This window comes from Sarcophilus harrisii, chromosome 2, assembly GCF_902635505.1.
Source record: "Sarcophilus harrisii chromosome 2, mSarHar1.11, whole genome shotgun sequence".
Taxonomy (NCBI): Eukaryota; Metazoa; Chordata; class Mammalia; order Dasyuromorphia; family Dasyuridae; genus Sarcophilus; species Sarcophilus harrisii.
In genome coordinates this window covers 333,521,819-333,538,196 of record NC_045427.1, presented here as the reverse complement: position 1 = coordinate 333,538,196, position 16,378 = coordinate 333,521,819, and the positions used below count along the sequence as shown (strand labels likewise).

The 16,378-nt window shown below is 35.9% G+C and overlaps 1 protein-coding gene across 10 annotated transcripts in view; it reads right to left on the bottom strand.

The window, feature by feature from the left end:
* MTA1 (metastasis associated 1) overlaps positions 1-16,378 on the bottom strand; it is a 243,965-nt gene that overhangs the window by 93,105 nt on the left and 134,482 nt on the right. For all 10 annotated transcript variants that reach the window (XM_031952899.1, XM_031952898.1, XM_031952890.1 and 7 more), the window contains one exon: positions 13,164-13,266. In XM_031952899.1, coding sequence (XP_031808759.1) covers positions 13,164-13,266 — 103 coding nt within the window. The remainder of the gene's footprint in view (positions 1-13,163; positions 13,267-16,378) is intronic.

Below are 16,378 nucleotides of genomic sequence, written 5' to 3'. Positions count from 1 at the left end.
TTTAATCACCATGTGATTAAATGGTGAAGTTGAGGACCCAATTTTCTCTTTTCAGACCTCCAGGTGAACTTTTTGTGCTTTTCTCAAAAGCCCTCCCATGTTCTCTCTGAAATCTGGGAAGGAGTAAATTCCTGTGTCCAGGAAAAAGGAATCCTTGGGCAAGACACTCATGCCACTCCAGCCTTAGTGGACCTATGGGATCCCAGTGTTTTCCCTCACAGATGCCCAATAGAACCTGAGTCTAGGGAGGGATTACAACCTCTGATTGAGATTGAGAAGCACAAACTTTTAGTTCCCTGTGAATCTCTCTGCAACTATCCTTATTCAGATACCAGAGGATACAATGATTTTCCCACTCTAGATCTTAAAGATGCTTTCTTTTGTATACCATTACATAATCACAATTTCTTTTTGCCCTTTTTGAGGCAAAATCAGGGGAAACATAACCCCACACACACCAATGCACATGACCAGTAGGGTTAGATGGTATCTTGATCTGCAGTCCCACTCAATAGGCTTCTCTGACTGCAAGCCATACCAATCCTTTCCCCCCAGGCAAGGTTATGAGGTTCTTTTTGTAAAGGCCCACATAGTCTTATGAGTCAGTTAAGATGCTGAAAGGTAAACTAATCTCTTGTCTGGCCTCAGCCCTACCAAATGAAAGGTGAGGCTGAACTCAGACCTGCTTACTTCTCAAAGAAATTTGAATAACCTTTAGAATTAACTGCCATAGCCCCTCTAATTGAGGAAGCTTCTAAACTTCACCCTAGGCCAAGCCACCCCACCAGGTTCTGAGCATGTTTGCCCTTACAGAGTTTTAGAATTGGGGAAAGGAATGAGAGTGAACATCTCTACTGACTCTAAAAATGCTTTTCATATTTTGCACGCATGGGACTATATGAACATTTTGAAAGGGAACTTTTGACAGCAAAAAGTTCTCCTACTAAATATGCAAGGGAAACAGGCTGTCAGTGCATGATACCCTAACCACCACACCTTTACTTCCCCAGCTCAGAAGAAAGGAGACATACCCTTTCTCCTTATGGGTGGTTATAAACACCCTCAGGACAGCTTCTAATTCCAGCCTAGCTCTTTAAGGCACTTAAGATTAACTTTCTTTCTTTCTTGTTACTTAGGAGAGCTTTTGCTCCTAGTATCTTCTCTCCAGCTCTCTTGGTGTCACTCTGTGGGCCCATACCAATGGGGAGATAACTCCTTAGTCTTTAGTAAGGCTAGGCAACTCCATGGGCAATAGGAGCATTCAGGATTGTTGGATTGCCCTCAAGCATCCTCAAGGCAGCCCACATATGGGCAAAGGTCCCTTTCCCAAATGTCACCATCCCTACCCTGGATGCCACCTCCATTTGTACTAGTACCTCACATGGGAATAACTTTAACCTGTTAGACTATCCTTTGTCTTCTTGACTATCCTTTGTCTTTTTGCCAGAAAGGATCTCTTACCCATATAATAATTGTAGGATATCCATTTCAAAATTATTCTGGCAAGCTTCTTCATACTCACTTGGAAAAAAAAAATGTTCTCCAATCCTAGTAAAATCTATTTTCACTGGTCACAAGCTAGGACAAATAATTAAACAGATCTGTCAAATATGCCCAATTTGTGAAAGAGGGCTGCTAAACCCCCCCATTCTGAAGCCTATCTGGAGGAGCGGTACACATTTAGGGAAGGACTGGCAGATGGATTCTACAGATATGTCCCCTCTCAGGGGCTTCAAACAGGTTTTTTTGTTTTTGTTTTCACCTTTACTTCCTTGAAGGCTCAGGTTTTTGCTAAAAAAGATCAAACCCATTTAATAATTATATCCACTCTGCATGTCATCCTCTCTACCCAAAGTTTAACACCTTTTTAAACATTATGGTTCTTGCATCCTAAGTCATCTGAGTACTCCTGCTTCAGACTTCCCCCAGCCCTTCAAGGAGGCAAAATCGGGTATTTGGGAGAAAACATTCTTTGGTATTTTTCTTAGAACAGCTGTCTGGATGAGAGGTATTCATGATAGCCTCATCACTTTCCCCCACCTGAGTGTGGGTGGAGTTCCTGGCTTCTTGTCTCTACTAATTCCACTTTTAATTATCCTTTTTGCTCATATTTAGCCCCTACATTTTTAATCTTCTTGTGAGATTTGTTTCCTTCTGGCTCCAAGCTATGAACCTCCAACTATTTGTTTACCCTGAATGCCATTGCTAACTGATTCTGACACTCATTATCCCTACTGAATGCTGCTGTCACCATCTTGCCTCCCCTCCTCAGTCTGGATCCCCCATTGCACAGTGACAGCTCTATTTCCCTTGTCAGCCTGAAGCAGTTTCAGAAACCTTCTCCATCCCTTTGTCCCAAATTAATTTGAGGACTACTGCTTGAGGTAGGAAAATGATATAATATTACTTTGTAGTCCCCTGACTTTGGGAGATTTCTGTTTTAATGGGTCAGTGGTCCTGGGTCTTCTGGCTTTGGAATCTGCCTTGGGGAAATTCACATACCTGATCTATCTGATTCTGACCACTCAGCTTCTAGCCTCAGGAAACTCCCACAGATCAAACTCCTGAGACAATAGTGAAAAAGAACACTCCAATTCATTGATGATTAGTAAGATTACTAATCATCAGTAATATCAGTATTACTAATACTAAATATCAGTAATAATCTGATTGACCTGAGAACCACTCCTTCTGGAGATCACTCCTTCTAGAGATTACTCCTTCCTACTATGAGCCATAAAATTAGCATATCTATGATTGAAAGCTATGTAAGTATCTCCTTGCTTCAGTTTTTTTTCTTTTACTGAATTCCCTTATAATTCAGTCTGCTTTGTAATGGTGTATCATTACTTTCAATTAAACTTTGCCCCTTGATTAGGAGATGGGTTCGAGCTGTCAAATTCTTTTGAGATGTCTCGCGACATTCTGGGCAACTGGGTCCCCCCTTTCCCAACCTCAACAATTTCTCTTTATTTTGCAGTATTCATTGATTTATGCAGTATTTATTGATTTATCAGATCTGGAGGCCATAATTCCTTCTGTTGCTATTGCATTTCTTATTAATTTATCTATTTAAGTTCACAAAGTCTTTCCTCCTCCTGCAATCTTGGTACTTTCAGCCTGCTCACCTTGACCTATTTTCCTTTTCACTCACTTCTTGACTCCCTCCCCTCTAACTGTGGTTTCCTTGAGGAAAACTATCTTGAAATATCTCAGCCTTTTTCCACACCCAGCAATTTACAGATCTCTAGAGTAGGTCTCTGCCCCAAATGATTTTTGAGTGGTCAGCACTGATCCTAGTTGGATGCTGAACTTTTTCCTCAGACCTGGTGAAGCATGTAGTACCTCCCTCCACCCACAGTGTTCCTCTATAGTAATTCGGCCAACTTCCTCTTTTTCAGTAGTCAGGTAAGGCACTAGCAATTCAGAGACTGTTTTCCTTAACTTTTTTTTTTTTTTTTTACCTGACATGCTTTTATTCCTAAAGGGGTGTGACCAAGATGGCTGTGAAGCCCTAGGCAAACATCCACACAAAGAAGTGGAATGGGAAGAACCAATGTTTAGGAGTTAGTTTTGATGTTAGCCTATGTTGTGTTTTGGGGTTTCATTGTGATAGGGTAAAAGGAGGGGAAGGAATGCTGAGATCAAAATCAGTGAGTGACAGTTCTTGAGGTTTGGGGGACTTTTGAAGAATTACTTCACCATGCTAGAAAAAAAATATAAAAATTCATCTGAAGGAATACAAGGTCAAGAATATCAAAGGGATCAATTAAAAAAAGGGATCAAAAAAAAAAAAAGAAAAGAAAAAAAAAGGGGGGAATGGGTCCCAGATCTCAAGCAACATTACAAAAATATATAATTATGAGTACATGATTTGAATATGGATGACATGATAAATCAATCAGTAAAACATGGAAGAAACATGGAAGAACACACAACCAAAAAAGAAACAAAGAGTTTCTGTAAGTAAGGTTCTTGGTGAGTTTTCCGGAGGTCTTGGGCAGCCTTCCTTTCAGTAGAGTAATCACCACAAGAGTAGCCAGGTGTTAAAAGTTCAAATTCTTTATTGCCTCCTTGCCTGGGGCCCGGCTAGCTTTCTTAGAGGCCTTCTGGAGTCTTGGTTACAGTGGAGAAAATGCAGAAGGCCAGGCCAGCCATCAGGAGCCTGACGGAAGATGGAATTGAATCTCTCCTTCAGTGGAGAGCTTAAGCTCCTGCCTCCAGTTCTCTTGTTTTCTCTGCCTCCAAATCTGGCTGAGCTTATATGCTCTCTTATCATAAGTGTGAATCTTGTGGAACTATATTAAGTACTAAGTACATGTACTGAACTAGAGAACTATTAAGCACCATGCTAAACTAGATAACCATTGTCTTTATCAATTCCACTGATTTAACACCTTGTAAGAATCCTTGTTTCAAGTTCCGAGGTCTGGCCCATAACAAGTTTCAAAGGAAGAAAAGTGGATAATTTTGGTTACATAAAATTAAACCATTTTTTTGTACAAACAATACAATGCAATAAAGAATATAAAACAAACAGAAACAATAGAAAAGTAGAAAATTGGGAATTATCTTTGGAGCAACCTTTTCTGATAAAGAACTCATTTCTAAAATATATAAGGAACTGAGTCAGTTTTAAAAGAAAAAATGGCATTTCCTAGTTAGCAAAAGATCAAATGAACAGAAGTTTTTGTAGGAAGAAATCAATACTATCAACAACCATATAAAAACACTCTAAGTTACTGGGTTTTTTATTTTTTGCTAAGGCAATGGGGTTAAGTGACTTGCCTATGGTCATACAGCTAGGAAGTGTTAGGTGTCTGAGGCCAGGTTTGAACTTGGGTCCTCCTGACTTTAGGGCTGGTGCTCTATCCACTGTGCCACCTTGCTGCCCCTAATTTATTGTTAAGTGTAGAAATGTAAATAAAACAACTCACTGATGCACTACTTCACACCCGCTAAATTGGATAAAATATCAAAAATAACAAATGCTGGAGGGGCTGGCTGTGGCAAAATAGGAACATGAATGTAGTAATGCAAAGTTGTTAAATGGTATAATCATTCGGACAGATGCCAAAATAGTAATACCATAGCTACCGCTATAGCACGTCAATACCACAACTACCTCTATAGACCAAGAAGATTAACAAAAGAGGAAAAAAAGACATTAATGTACAAAAATGTTCATTGCAGTTCTTTTGGGGATGGTAATGAAACAGAAAATGAGCACATTGTTCACCAATTGGGGAATAGCTGAGCAAGTTATGTTATATAAAGATGATGGAATAGTATCAAGATATAATAAAGAAGATGAGTTTCAAAAAGGCCTAGATTTATCTGAACAGATTCAAAGTTAAATGAGTAGAATTAAAATAACAGAAATATTTTGAAGATAAATAACTTTGTAAACTAAGTAATTCTGAACATAATGACTAATCGTAATTCCAGAGGACTCATACTGAAACAAATATATATATATATATATGCCTTTAGATAAGAAAAAGGATTCAGAGTGCAGATTGAAGCATAATTTCTTCCCTTCTTTCTTAGAACAAAAATTAAACAGGAATTTCTTTTGTATGATTATAGAATTCTGTGATGGGTTTCGTATTTCTTGCTTTCTCAATGGGTTAGGCAGGGGGAAGGGGAGAGCAGAGAATTTAGGAACTAAAAATAAAACTGAAGGCAATATATAATAAAAATTTTAATTCCAAAAGGAGGAAAACAACTGTTGGATAAAGAAAATCCTCATGTTAGTGGATCAATATGAGCTAAGCATTGAAGGAAGGTAGGAATTCTAAGAGCTAGAAATGAGGAAACAATATGTTCCAGGTATTGAGGCAAGACACCAAAAGTCATGTACTTTGAAGAGGGAGCAGAACAGTTTAACAGGATCATAGTGATGAGGTCTTCAATACTGAATGTGATTAGCAGAGGAATTGATAAAAATTAATCCCTGAGGCAGATAGGGAGAAGGCATTGATAGAGATCAGTTTACCTCCAAGGTTCCATAGAAATCCAAATTATGTCAAACCCCCGAGACCCACTCTCTGTGGGGATCTGCAGGAGTCTCATCTTGCCATATCCTATCAAAAACCCTAGTCATAACCTTGAGGTTAAATTTTCCTTATAAAATCAACTTAAGAACCATGGCTATGCAGCTGCCCTCCTTTGGATCAGTTACCACTCTGCTTTGTGATTTTTTATTCCCTACCTCTCAGCCATGCCATATGGTATCTCTCCTAATTCTACTATGCTGCTCAACTCCACTTCTCCTTATAACTAACCCTTTTTGGGTACTAAGTGCCTTTCAGGATTTAGCCTGTCAGCTAAGGATATGCCCCAACCTTAGAGGGTACTCCCTTTCTACTGAGTAATTGTGAGTTCCACTGAGGAATTTGTCTTTCATATGCTCCCACTATATTTCATATTGACCGTTCCTGGTGTCTATTGTAATCCTTCATTTTTGTAACCTGTTCCCTAAATAAATCTACTTTCTGCCAAAGAGAATTGCCATTGTGAATTCTTCATGACTGAACCCCACCATTTGATGCCTACCACATCCAGTATCTATATCACTTACATCAATAGGATATATAAAAATAGTATTGGCAAATACTTTAGGAATGACTGATCCAAGCCAGGTTATGGTGGGTTTTAAATGCTATGAAGTTTTGATTTTTTTTCTAAAAGCAATAGGGAGACAAACCAAGAGTAGTTGTGTGAAATATAGATTGGGAAGGAGAAACTAGAACCAGAGAATTCAGAACCAAATTACTAAAATAGTTCATTAAAAAAGTAAAAAGACAACTTCATAGGTCATGTTAATGGATGAGAGGACACATATTAGAGACAGAGACTAGGGAAGTACAAAGTATAAAACATAACAGCTTATTAGATATAACAAAGAGGAAGAAATAAGAAATACACACACAGTATTTCCATCAGAATTCAAGTTTCTTGAGAGACAATTTCATTATTTGTATTTGGATTTCACAGACCTAGGGCAGTTCTAGCAAGAAGTAGGTGCTTAATACTTATTGATTGATAAATTTAAGAGATTATTATAATTTAAGTGATTATTTGTAACTTTGGAAATCACTTGGGAATCTTCAAGTGAAAAGCTAGACCACAGTTAACCAGCCACTTATTAAAGAAAAAATCTTGATCCACAATCTCAAATGTCTATTTCTTTGTTCCCCTCAACTGAAACCCAATATTATCTCATTCCAAATGTGCAAGCCTCCCCCAGATCCCTTTACTTGCATTTAGGAATGTGTGCTTTGTAATATCAAAGTTTCCTTCTATCTTCTAGCACTCATTAATACCTGGTTTTCTTTTGACAATAATGAATATCGCTTCAATTCTTTCCAACAATGGTTATACCTTCATTCATCCATCCCCTCTTCTTTACTATCACTATTATTTACCAACTTCTCTTCCCTCTGCCTCCACCCAGTGTTTGGCTCACAGCCTTAACCTCCAACCTAATTCTCTCTCTCATTCTGAGGATTTTGACACTCAAAATATTCTTTCAAATGCCATAAATTCTTATGTCTTCAATTTACTCAGTTCTTAAAAACTTACTTCTGCATCCCATTTCACATAAACACAGGGACAGTAATATTCTTGTTTCACTTTACTTCCTGCTCACTCACTCCGTCTGTTTTATTACCACATTAGCTGTCACATTTCTATGCATATAGCCTTCAATTCTTTCCAACTCCTTTTTATGTTTTATCTTATCCTATTAGGATACAAAATCCTTGAGGATAGGGCCCATCTTATTTTATTTTTATATTCCTAGCACAGTATTAATAATGAACACAAAGCTTAATAAACATAATTTTTCCATGAGTCAAGTGTTCCATTTCCATGTCAAGTACCCTGGTCTCCCTGCCCCCAACCATTATAGTAAGTGGGTCTATCAGTAGCCAGTAGAAAGGGGTAATTGCAGGGGAACTGCAGACCACCAAAGGAGAGCTTCGAAAGCCCTGGGACACCTCAGAGATCAGAAGGGGAATTTCCTTTATTTCATCATAATATTTTATCTTTCCATCTCTCTCTAAACCTCCTTCTTCCTAAACGTACTCTGTTCTTACTGTTACCTCCAATCTAACTTTCAGTACTGTAATATACTATTCAAAGTCGTCACTCCTTCTCCAGTATACTTTCTCTTTTCTATCAAGTTCTACACTAGCTTCAGAAATGCTTGAATCTCTTTCCCCTTTGCTCTATAGCTAATTCTGTCTTGCTAAATCCCAATACTCATCTTCAGTCTTTTCCTAACTACTGGCTCTTTCACTGCTGCCTATAAACATTCCTAAGTCTTCAAAAAAACTTCATCAGAGACTACTATGCCTGATAACTTATCATCTTATACATTTGCTTTCCTTTTCAACTAAAAACGAAACTAAAAAGCTTTCCATAATAAATACTACTATTTCTTCTCCTGTCATTTAAGTTCTTTGAACTCACTAAAATGAAATCACTCTCTAAAATTACAAGAACCTCTTAGTAATTAAATCCAATAGTTGATTCCTCCTCCCACTCCCCATGCAGTCCTCATCCTTCTGAACTTCTCTGTAGCTTTTGGCATCAAATTTTCCTTCTGGATACAATTTTTTTTGGTTCTCATCCTACAAGTGATCACTCCTCAGTCTTTTTTTTTTTTTTTGGTGGATCCAGATCATGCCAACTAATTGTCTCCTAAAGTTTTCTTCTTATGGTCTCTTCTTTTTGCTTCAGGATTCCCAAACCTATTTATTTCCTATTCAATCAACTATTTATCATGCATCTTCACTTAGGCACTCATTCTTGCAAGAATATAAAATAAAATTTTCCGGCATTCATGAGTAAGTCAGTGGAATTCTTGATAAGATATTTGTTTCTTACAACTTCATATGTCTGACAGAATTCATTATTTTCTTCCCATATCTCTCTATTATTTTTGAGGGCACTATCATCCTTCTAGCCACCTAGATTTGAAAACTCAGTTTCATCTACAACTCCTTTTTGATATTTAAAACACTTCACAACCTGGGCCCTTTTTAAGTGTCCAAACTTCCCAAATTATAAATCTCTCCACATAGAATACAATCTACTCTACTTGACAATCCTGAGAGAATGGCACATTGAAGAGAAATGTATTTAAAAAGACTGAATAGGCAGTAATGAAGAAATGATAAGGGAAATTTGATAATTAAAAATAATATGAAAGACTAGAGCAGGAAGAGATTAAAGGTATAGGGAGAGAAGATGAGGAGGAGGGAAAGAGGAAGAGATGAAGGGAAGGGAAGAAGGGAAAAACTTAAATTTTACCTCTTTCTCAGAAACTAAGGAGGACAAAAAGATAGGAAGGGATTTTATAGAGGTTTTAAATATGTACTGGATACAGGGAAGCTCATGGATGGCCTCAATTTTGTCAATAAAGTAGTAAGAGGATACTCAAATAGGGACTAAAGTAGTATTTTGAATCTTGTAAAGAAAAGGAAGACTCTATGTCTTATAATAAAGATGGTTTCTTAAGTTTATCTTCTTTTGTCAATCTAGATGTGCCCATAGGTTTAAGAGTTCAGAGATAGTGGGAAGAGATGGAAAGAAAAGTTTGGTCATAAAAAGAAAAAACAGAATTTCATTCTGTTTTACTTGACAATAACTAAAGATTAAATATACAAATCATGGAAAATAAGGCTTATGAGACCAGGTATGTACTGAAAAGTTGGTGTAAGGAAAAACTGTGAAAAGCTAAAATATACACTCTCATTTTGGTATAGAATTTTTTAAAGTAGTTAATATTTCACAGAAGCTATTAATCATCTTAAGAACTATTAGTAAGGAAATATGACCAAATCCTGCCTGATTATAATAATGTAGGTGTTAGTGATATAATATAACAATGATTTTATAGTCTCCTGATTTTAGGGGGAGTTCTGTTCTAACAAAAAGTCAGTAGTCCTAAATCTTCTGACTTTGGAGTCTGCTTCTGTCTGTAGGTCTGTCAGATTCTGAATAGAATACTCCTCAGTCAGATAGCTTCTGGCCTCAGGATAGTCCCACACATCAAATAGACTAGTGAATAGTGAATAGACTACTCCTCAGTTCATTGCAGACAGTCAGATAGATAATTTGTTGGTCAGAGATAACTAAATTCCCCTGGGCCATAGAATTAGCATGTCAATGATAAAAAGCTAGATAAATGTATGGCTTTGCTTTTGTTTCTTTGCTAATTATTATTATTATTATTTTTTTTTTTGGAATTCAGCCTGCTTATAATAACGTTACAATCACAATAAACTTTGCCCCTTGACTAGGAAATGGGTTCAAGCCTGCAAATTCTTCTGAGACACCACCTCACAGGTCTGTGACCCCAAACTTTTGGGGTCCCTTTCCCAACCTCAACATTAGTGCCCAAGTCACATAAACTGCCCTGAGCCTCAGTTTTCTCATTTGTAACATGAAAGGGCAGACTAAAAAGATCTTTAAAGTCTATTCTAACTCTAGACCTATGATCAACTAAAGTCAAACATAATATTAGAAAAGAAGGATTTATTTTCCTCGTCTTTGCTTATGTTTATACCTCGAATGTTTTCCTGTCTTGTTGACACAGTTAACAGAGGGAAAGGTTAAACAACCATATACTTATTGATAGATTCCAGGTTTCCAATAGTATTAGTTCTTGGTTTTAAATGTGTACTTTTGTTCACATAAAAAAAATATGCATTGATGAAAGTTTTTTCTGCACTTATTGATAAATGATATAGTTTTGTTACATAAAAAGAATGTAATATTAACATACATAAGTAGTAATAATGAATGAGGAAATCAAATTAGTAGGGGAAGATTTGTAGGAATCTTAAATTTCTAGGAGAGCTATGCACATAATGCTCATAGAACAATGAAATGTTAAAATAACAATGAAAGACACAAAGTCTAATTAGCTAGAATGAGCAAACTTGACCTTAAAGAATAGATGACAAAACAAGCTTCCCTCTTCCCAATAAAGAATGTCTTCAGATGAGGAGTGCAGCAAAATAGCTGTCAATGTAATCACAGTGATGGTATATGCTCAGAATGGTTGTGTGGAATTAACTAAGTGAAGACACTCTCATGGGAATATAGCCTTAAACTATACCTTAATTATAACTTAAGACTTTATAATAACAAATAACATATATATACATATATATATATATATATATATATGATATAACACACACACATATATATAATATAATAATTTTATTGTAATAATTTAGCTATAGCTAAAAAAAAAAAAAAGTTGCAGGTGTTTGTCCCCCTCCTGTTTCCCACCACCTCTTAATTAGCAAATTTTAAAGGTAATTTATTCTTTTATTTCTGGGTTACATTTCCGGGATTGGAATGTAAGCCTGGACTCCTCTAAACAAAGGGAGAAAAGGCCAGGTGAGGGTACAGACTTCTATGTTCAAGGTATTAAATACTGTTTTGCAGTTTTCACTTTGCACTCCTTTTTTCTGACAAACACCTTGTTGGATGAGAGATGCTCTTTCTTGCGAGACCATAATAAAACCCTTTTTTACTTTTTCTTACTCTCAGAGTCTCTGATTCATTTTCGCCACTACTATCCCACACAAGTTTAACTCTTGTTTCAATGAGAGAAAGGAAGAAAAAATATTTAGAAAAAGAAATTTACATTATGAGAAAAAGATGGGTATTTATTTGGTTTTCACAGTTATGAAAATAAAATTGGAGAAATTAGACAAATTAGAAAATTGAAACCCACAAGGAAATCAAAAAATAATCAAGGTAGAGATTCTCTCTCCAAAAGAATGTAAGAATGTAAGCACCTTGGGGGCAAGGATTGGGTTTTGTAATCAGGGCTGGTGGCCTGAGATTTGAAAAGAATCTTTTGTTTTTTGCCCTCTGCCCTCTACTGTTATCTTTCTCTTCTAGAATGGAAGCTCTTTGAGGACTGGGGACTGGATTGAGTGGGAAACACCACTGTGCATTTGAGATACTCAGGCTTTCTTATCTCATGTTTTTAGAAACTACACTTTAGAATCCGTGTGTGTGTGTGTGTGTGTGTGTGTGTGTGTGTGTGTGTGTGTGTTTCTGAGACCACTCTTTGTGTATCAGAGACTGACACACTTTGTCCATCTTTGTCATGAGCAAGAAACTTTTTTCTGCATTCATACTCAGACTCCTGATTGTGTTAGTGACCACTATGGTCCTACACAATATGAAACAAAAACATCAATGAAACTAAGAAGTCCTCAATTAGACATATAGGTCTTCTACTGAAGCCATGCCATTAAAATTAAATAAACAAAGAAAAGCAGTTGCTTGTCCTCCATTCTCAAAGAAGATCAAAATGAGATTATGATAGCACAGACAAGAATGCTTAGTGACAATCCTACAGGGTCTTAGAAGGCTTCTAGCTCTACATGCAAAGTTTAAGAAATAAGCTACTTTTCCACCTCCAAAGTACACTCTTATTATAGTTTAATATTAATGTTCCAAATCTTTCCTAAGCCACCTTAAAAACAAGAAGTGACAGAAACATACCAAGATGTCTCTGAGCAATAGAAAGGATTCAGAGGAGAAAGAGGAGATGAAACATGTAGATTACTCTCAATTTGGATCATGATTCTACAAAGTAGCTGCTGAATCTCAGGCAAAACTATAACATTATCTCTCCGAGTCAGCTGCTAGACCTCAACCCAAGCTAGCATTGAAAAAAGTGCGTTAGACCTCAAATAACATCAAGATTACAAAGAACATAAGAAAAAACATAAACCTCAGCTGTCAGTTTGCCTGGTCCTATTTCTACCTTGGGGTCAGGAAAGCAAAGATGGAAGTAGCTAAGAAATTAAGGACTTTTTCCTTGTGCCTAGTAGTCACAAAAAGGCATATCACAGGTCATCTGGGAAATACTAGAGCCAACAATATTCAATGTAGTGCAATAATAAGAATACCCAGTCATAAGGTATTTGGTATCCAAATCTAAGGATTTGGATCCCACTTCTATGACCCTGCTGAAGTAGCTTAACCATTCTGACCTTCCATCTCATCACTTGTAAAATCAAGAAATTAAGTTAAATAATATAATCGATCATTTCTAGCTTTAAAATTATCTATGGTTATAGCTCCACGAGTCAAAGTGTGTCAAGAACTTTACATACCGTGCCACTACCAGGAACTGATCGATCTGCTTATCAATTAATGGATTATATGCTTCCCAAACTTTTGTTTCAAGTTTTGATTGGTCTCTTCCATCTTCCTCACCTAGAAAAGGGAACACATGCTTTTAGAAATGAATAGAATCAAAAATGAATCATAAGTATTTACCATTTATTACTTCAAAGTACTTGTTGGGACTTCACAATGGGGTTCATATTCAGATAAAGTAAGTGGAATCAGTGAACTTAAAAAGTTCTTGATTACTCTAATTAGAATAAAATCACAATTTCCTCTGAAAATTCATTATGTATTATGCACTTAAAAATATTATCCTGAGAAGGAGTACACAGATTACTCTAGAGCATCAAAGGAGTGCATAAGATAAAAAAAAGATTAAGAATCCCCTGAGGGGTCAACTAGATGACACAGTGAATGGAGTACCAGCCATGAAGTCAGGAGGAACTGAGTGCAAATCTGCCCTCAGACACTTAACACTTCCTAGTTGTATGACTCTGGGCAAGTCATTTAATCCCAATTGCCTCAGGGGGGGAAAAAATTCCTGAGATAGGAAATTGCTAATGTTATGTTATATATAATGCTAATTTATAATTCTATTAAATTATAGATATTGATATAATTTAATATCAAGATCTGTTTCAGATTAGGGGGTATATCCAATGCAATTTGTTTTCAAGACAAACTTTGAATAAAAAGATATTGATTAGGTTTCTGGGCAAGATGAATAGGACTTAAATAAACAAACATCCTTCTCTTTTCCCCTCCACTCACACACAGGGAAAAAAAAATTCCATTTGAAATACCAGCCTAAATTAATATAGATATTATGTTTTATTTCACATATTTAATGGATATCATATTGTTTGCCCTCTAAATGGAGCAGGAGAAGGGGCTGGAGGGAATTATAGAACCCAAAACTTAGAAATGAATGTAACAAAAGAAAAAAATTAATTTTTAAAAAAGAAATAGTATCATTGGACCACCTAGGCTGAATCCTAATTTATTCAGTCAGACAACAACTAAGTATTCTTTTAAAAGTAAATCTTATTTTAATATAAGGACAATTATTAATAAGATATTACTATATACATATAATAATTATTACTCAAACCTAGAATCTTCTCAGACACAAAAATCTTTATTCAAAGAAGCAGAAAACTGATATAATATACTTTCTTCAAAAAAGAACTGCTGATCCACAACTGTTCCCCTTTGTTTTTCTCTACAAAGATTTATGAGGAAAGGCTTGCTTTGGTCTTGGTCTAAAAAATGTTAATTGATAACCTAGGAGGTGTAGCAAGGAAGAGAACTATGAAAAATAATATGCCAGAGTAGAAAAAGTGCTAGACTTGGATTCAAGAACACCTACATTTAAATCCCACTTTAGCAGTATATGACTATGGGCAATTCTCTTAAATACATCCCAACCATTTTGCTGGCTTCCTTGCTGCTCAGCCATGAAACCAAGCCTTGGTTAGGGCCTATTTATTGGTGTCAGCATTGGTCATCCACTACATCTAAAATCTACTCCAGCCACACTTCAATTTATTCCTCTAGCTATATTATCATGCTCCTTAAGGTTTCAAGTGCACCTCTTGCTCCCAACCCTCCCCCAGAAACCCCTATTTTCTTATTTTGAAATAATACATTTTCACTTGGTGCAACACTGAGGACTATTACCATTTGGAATCATAATAAATTAATCTGCCATTTCTTCTAGACAAAATAGACTAAAAATCTATTTAGATTTTTAGAAATACACTCCCAAGGCTCCATTTATCATCCTATATAAGTTTCCAAATCAAAATATTTCTCTCAACTACCACTCCTGGGAATGTAATAATTTTTTATCTTTGTATCACTGAACATAATCTAGTGTTTTTTAAATTTCTGCTTCTCTGGATACAAATTTTTGTATCTGTGAAGATCTTACATTTTATATTATATATATATATCTTACAATGTAATGCTTATTGAATGGACAAAGAGCAATGAGGAAAGTGTTTAAAATATTTTTTCAAAAGAGCAACAGAACTTTTTAACAATTAGAATTCTCCAAAGATAAATAGGCTTCCTCATAAGGTGCCCCCAACAAAGACTGAATGTCATTTGACATGGATATTTTAGAGAATATCAAATTTCTGCTCAATTATAGTTGCTTTACAAATTTATTTCTAACTCAACATTCTTGTTAACTTTCTTGCTAATGGTATGACTACTGAGAAAAAGCAGAGAATTTTAGGGACTGGCAGGTGAGCACAATGGATAAGAGTATTTAACATGAGTTTAAAACTGGCCTCAACCATTTACTAGATATATGACATATCATTTAATCATGCTTGCCTCAGTTTCCTCACCTGTAAAATGAGCTGGAGAAGGAAAAAGGCAAAATTATTCTTATTTGCCTAGAAAAACCCCAAAATGGGGTTATGAAGAGTTGGACATGACTAAAACAAACAATTAGAAAAGTTTTATTTTTTATTAGAAAGTTTTTAGTTGGAATTTTATTTTTAGTTAAAAAGCTTCATTTTTCACTCTCTGTTTTCAAGTTAAAACATAAAAACAAACCTCATTCACATAATATGCCCTAGGAACATAAATATAAATGAATTATCTCTCTCTACACAAAATGATTACTCAATCAACTTCTTTCTGTAGCTTTTAAAGCCCTTTGGAACCTGACTCCAATCTATCTTTTTGGCCTTTGGTACATTATTTTTCCTTTGCAATCTGAGATTCAGACAAATCGGACTTCTTTCTGATCCTCAAACATCCAGAATATATATACCTTTGCACTGGCTGTCCTTGATGTACTCTCTCCTATTAACCTCACAGAATCTTCTTTTAAGATGCAACTGAAATACTATTAATGCCCTACCTTCCTACTCTTATTTTTAGTCTTTTTATATTTATTCTCTGGGTGCATGTACATACATGTATACACACACTTATCTCATCCATTAGAATGTAGGGGGAGCAAGAAAAATTAATTCTTTGTATTTAATCCCCAGAATCTATCACAATGGAAGATACAGAGTAGTTGCTTAACAAATGCTTGTTGATTGTTGATGGAAGAGAAATTTCCACCAAAAGAAATCTTTTGCATAGGCTGCCCCTCCTGGAATGCACTCCCTTTTTACTTCTGCCTCTATGAATCCCTGGATTTCTTTATAGTTCAGTTCAAACAATACCTATCAGA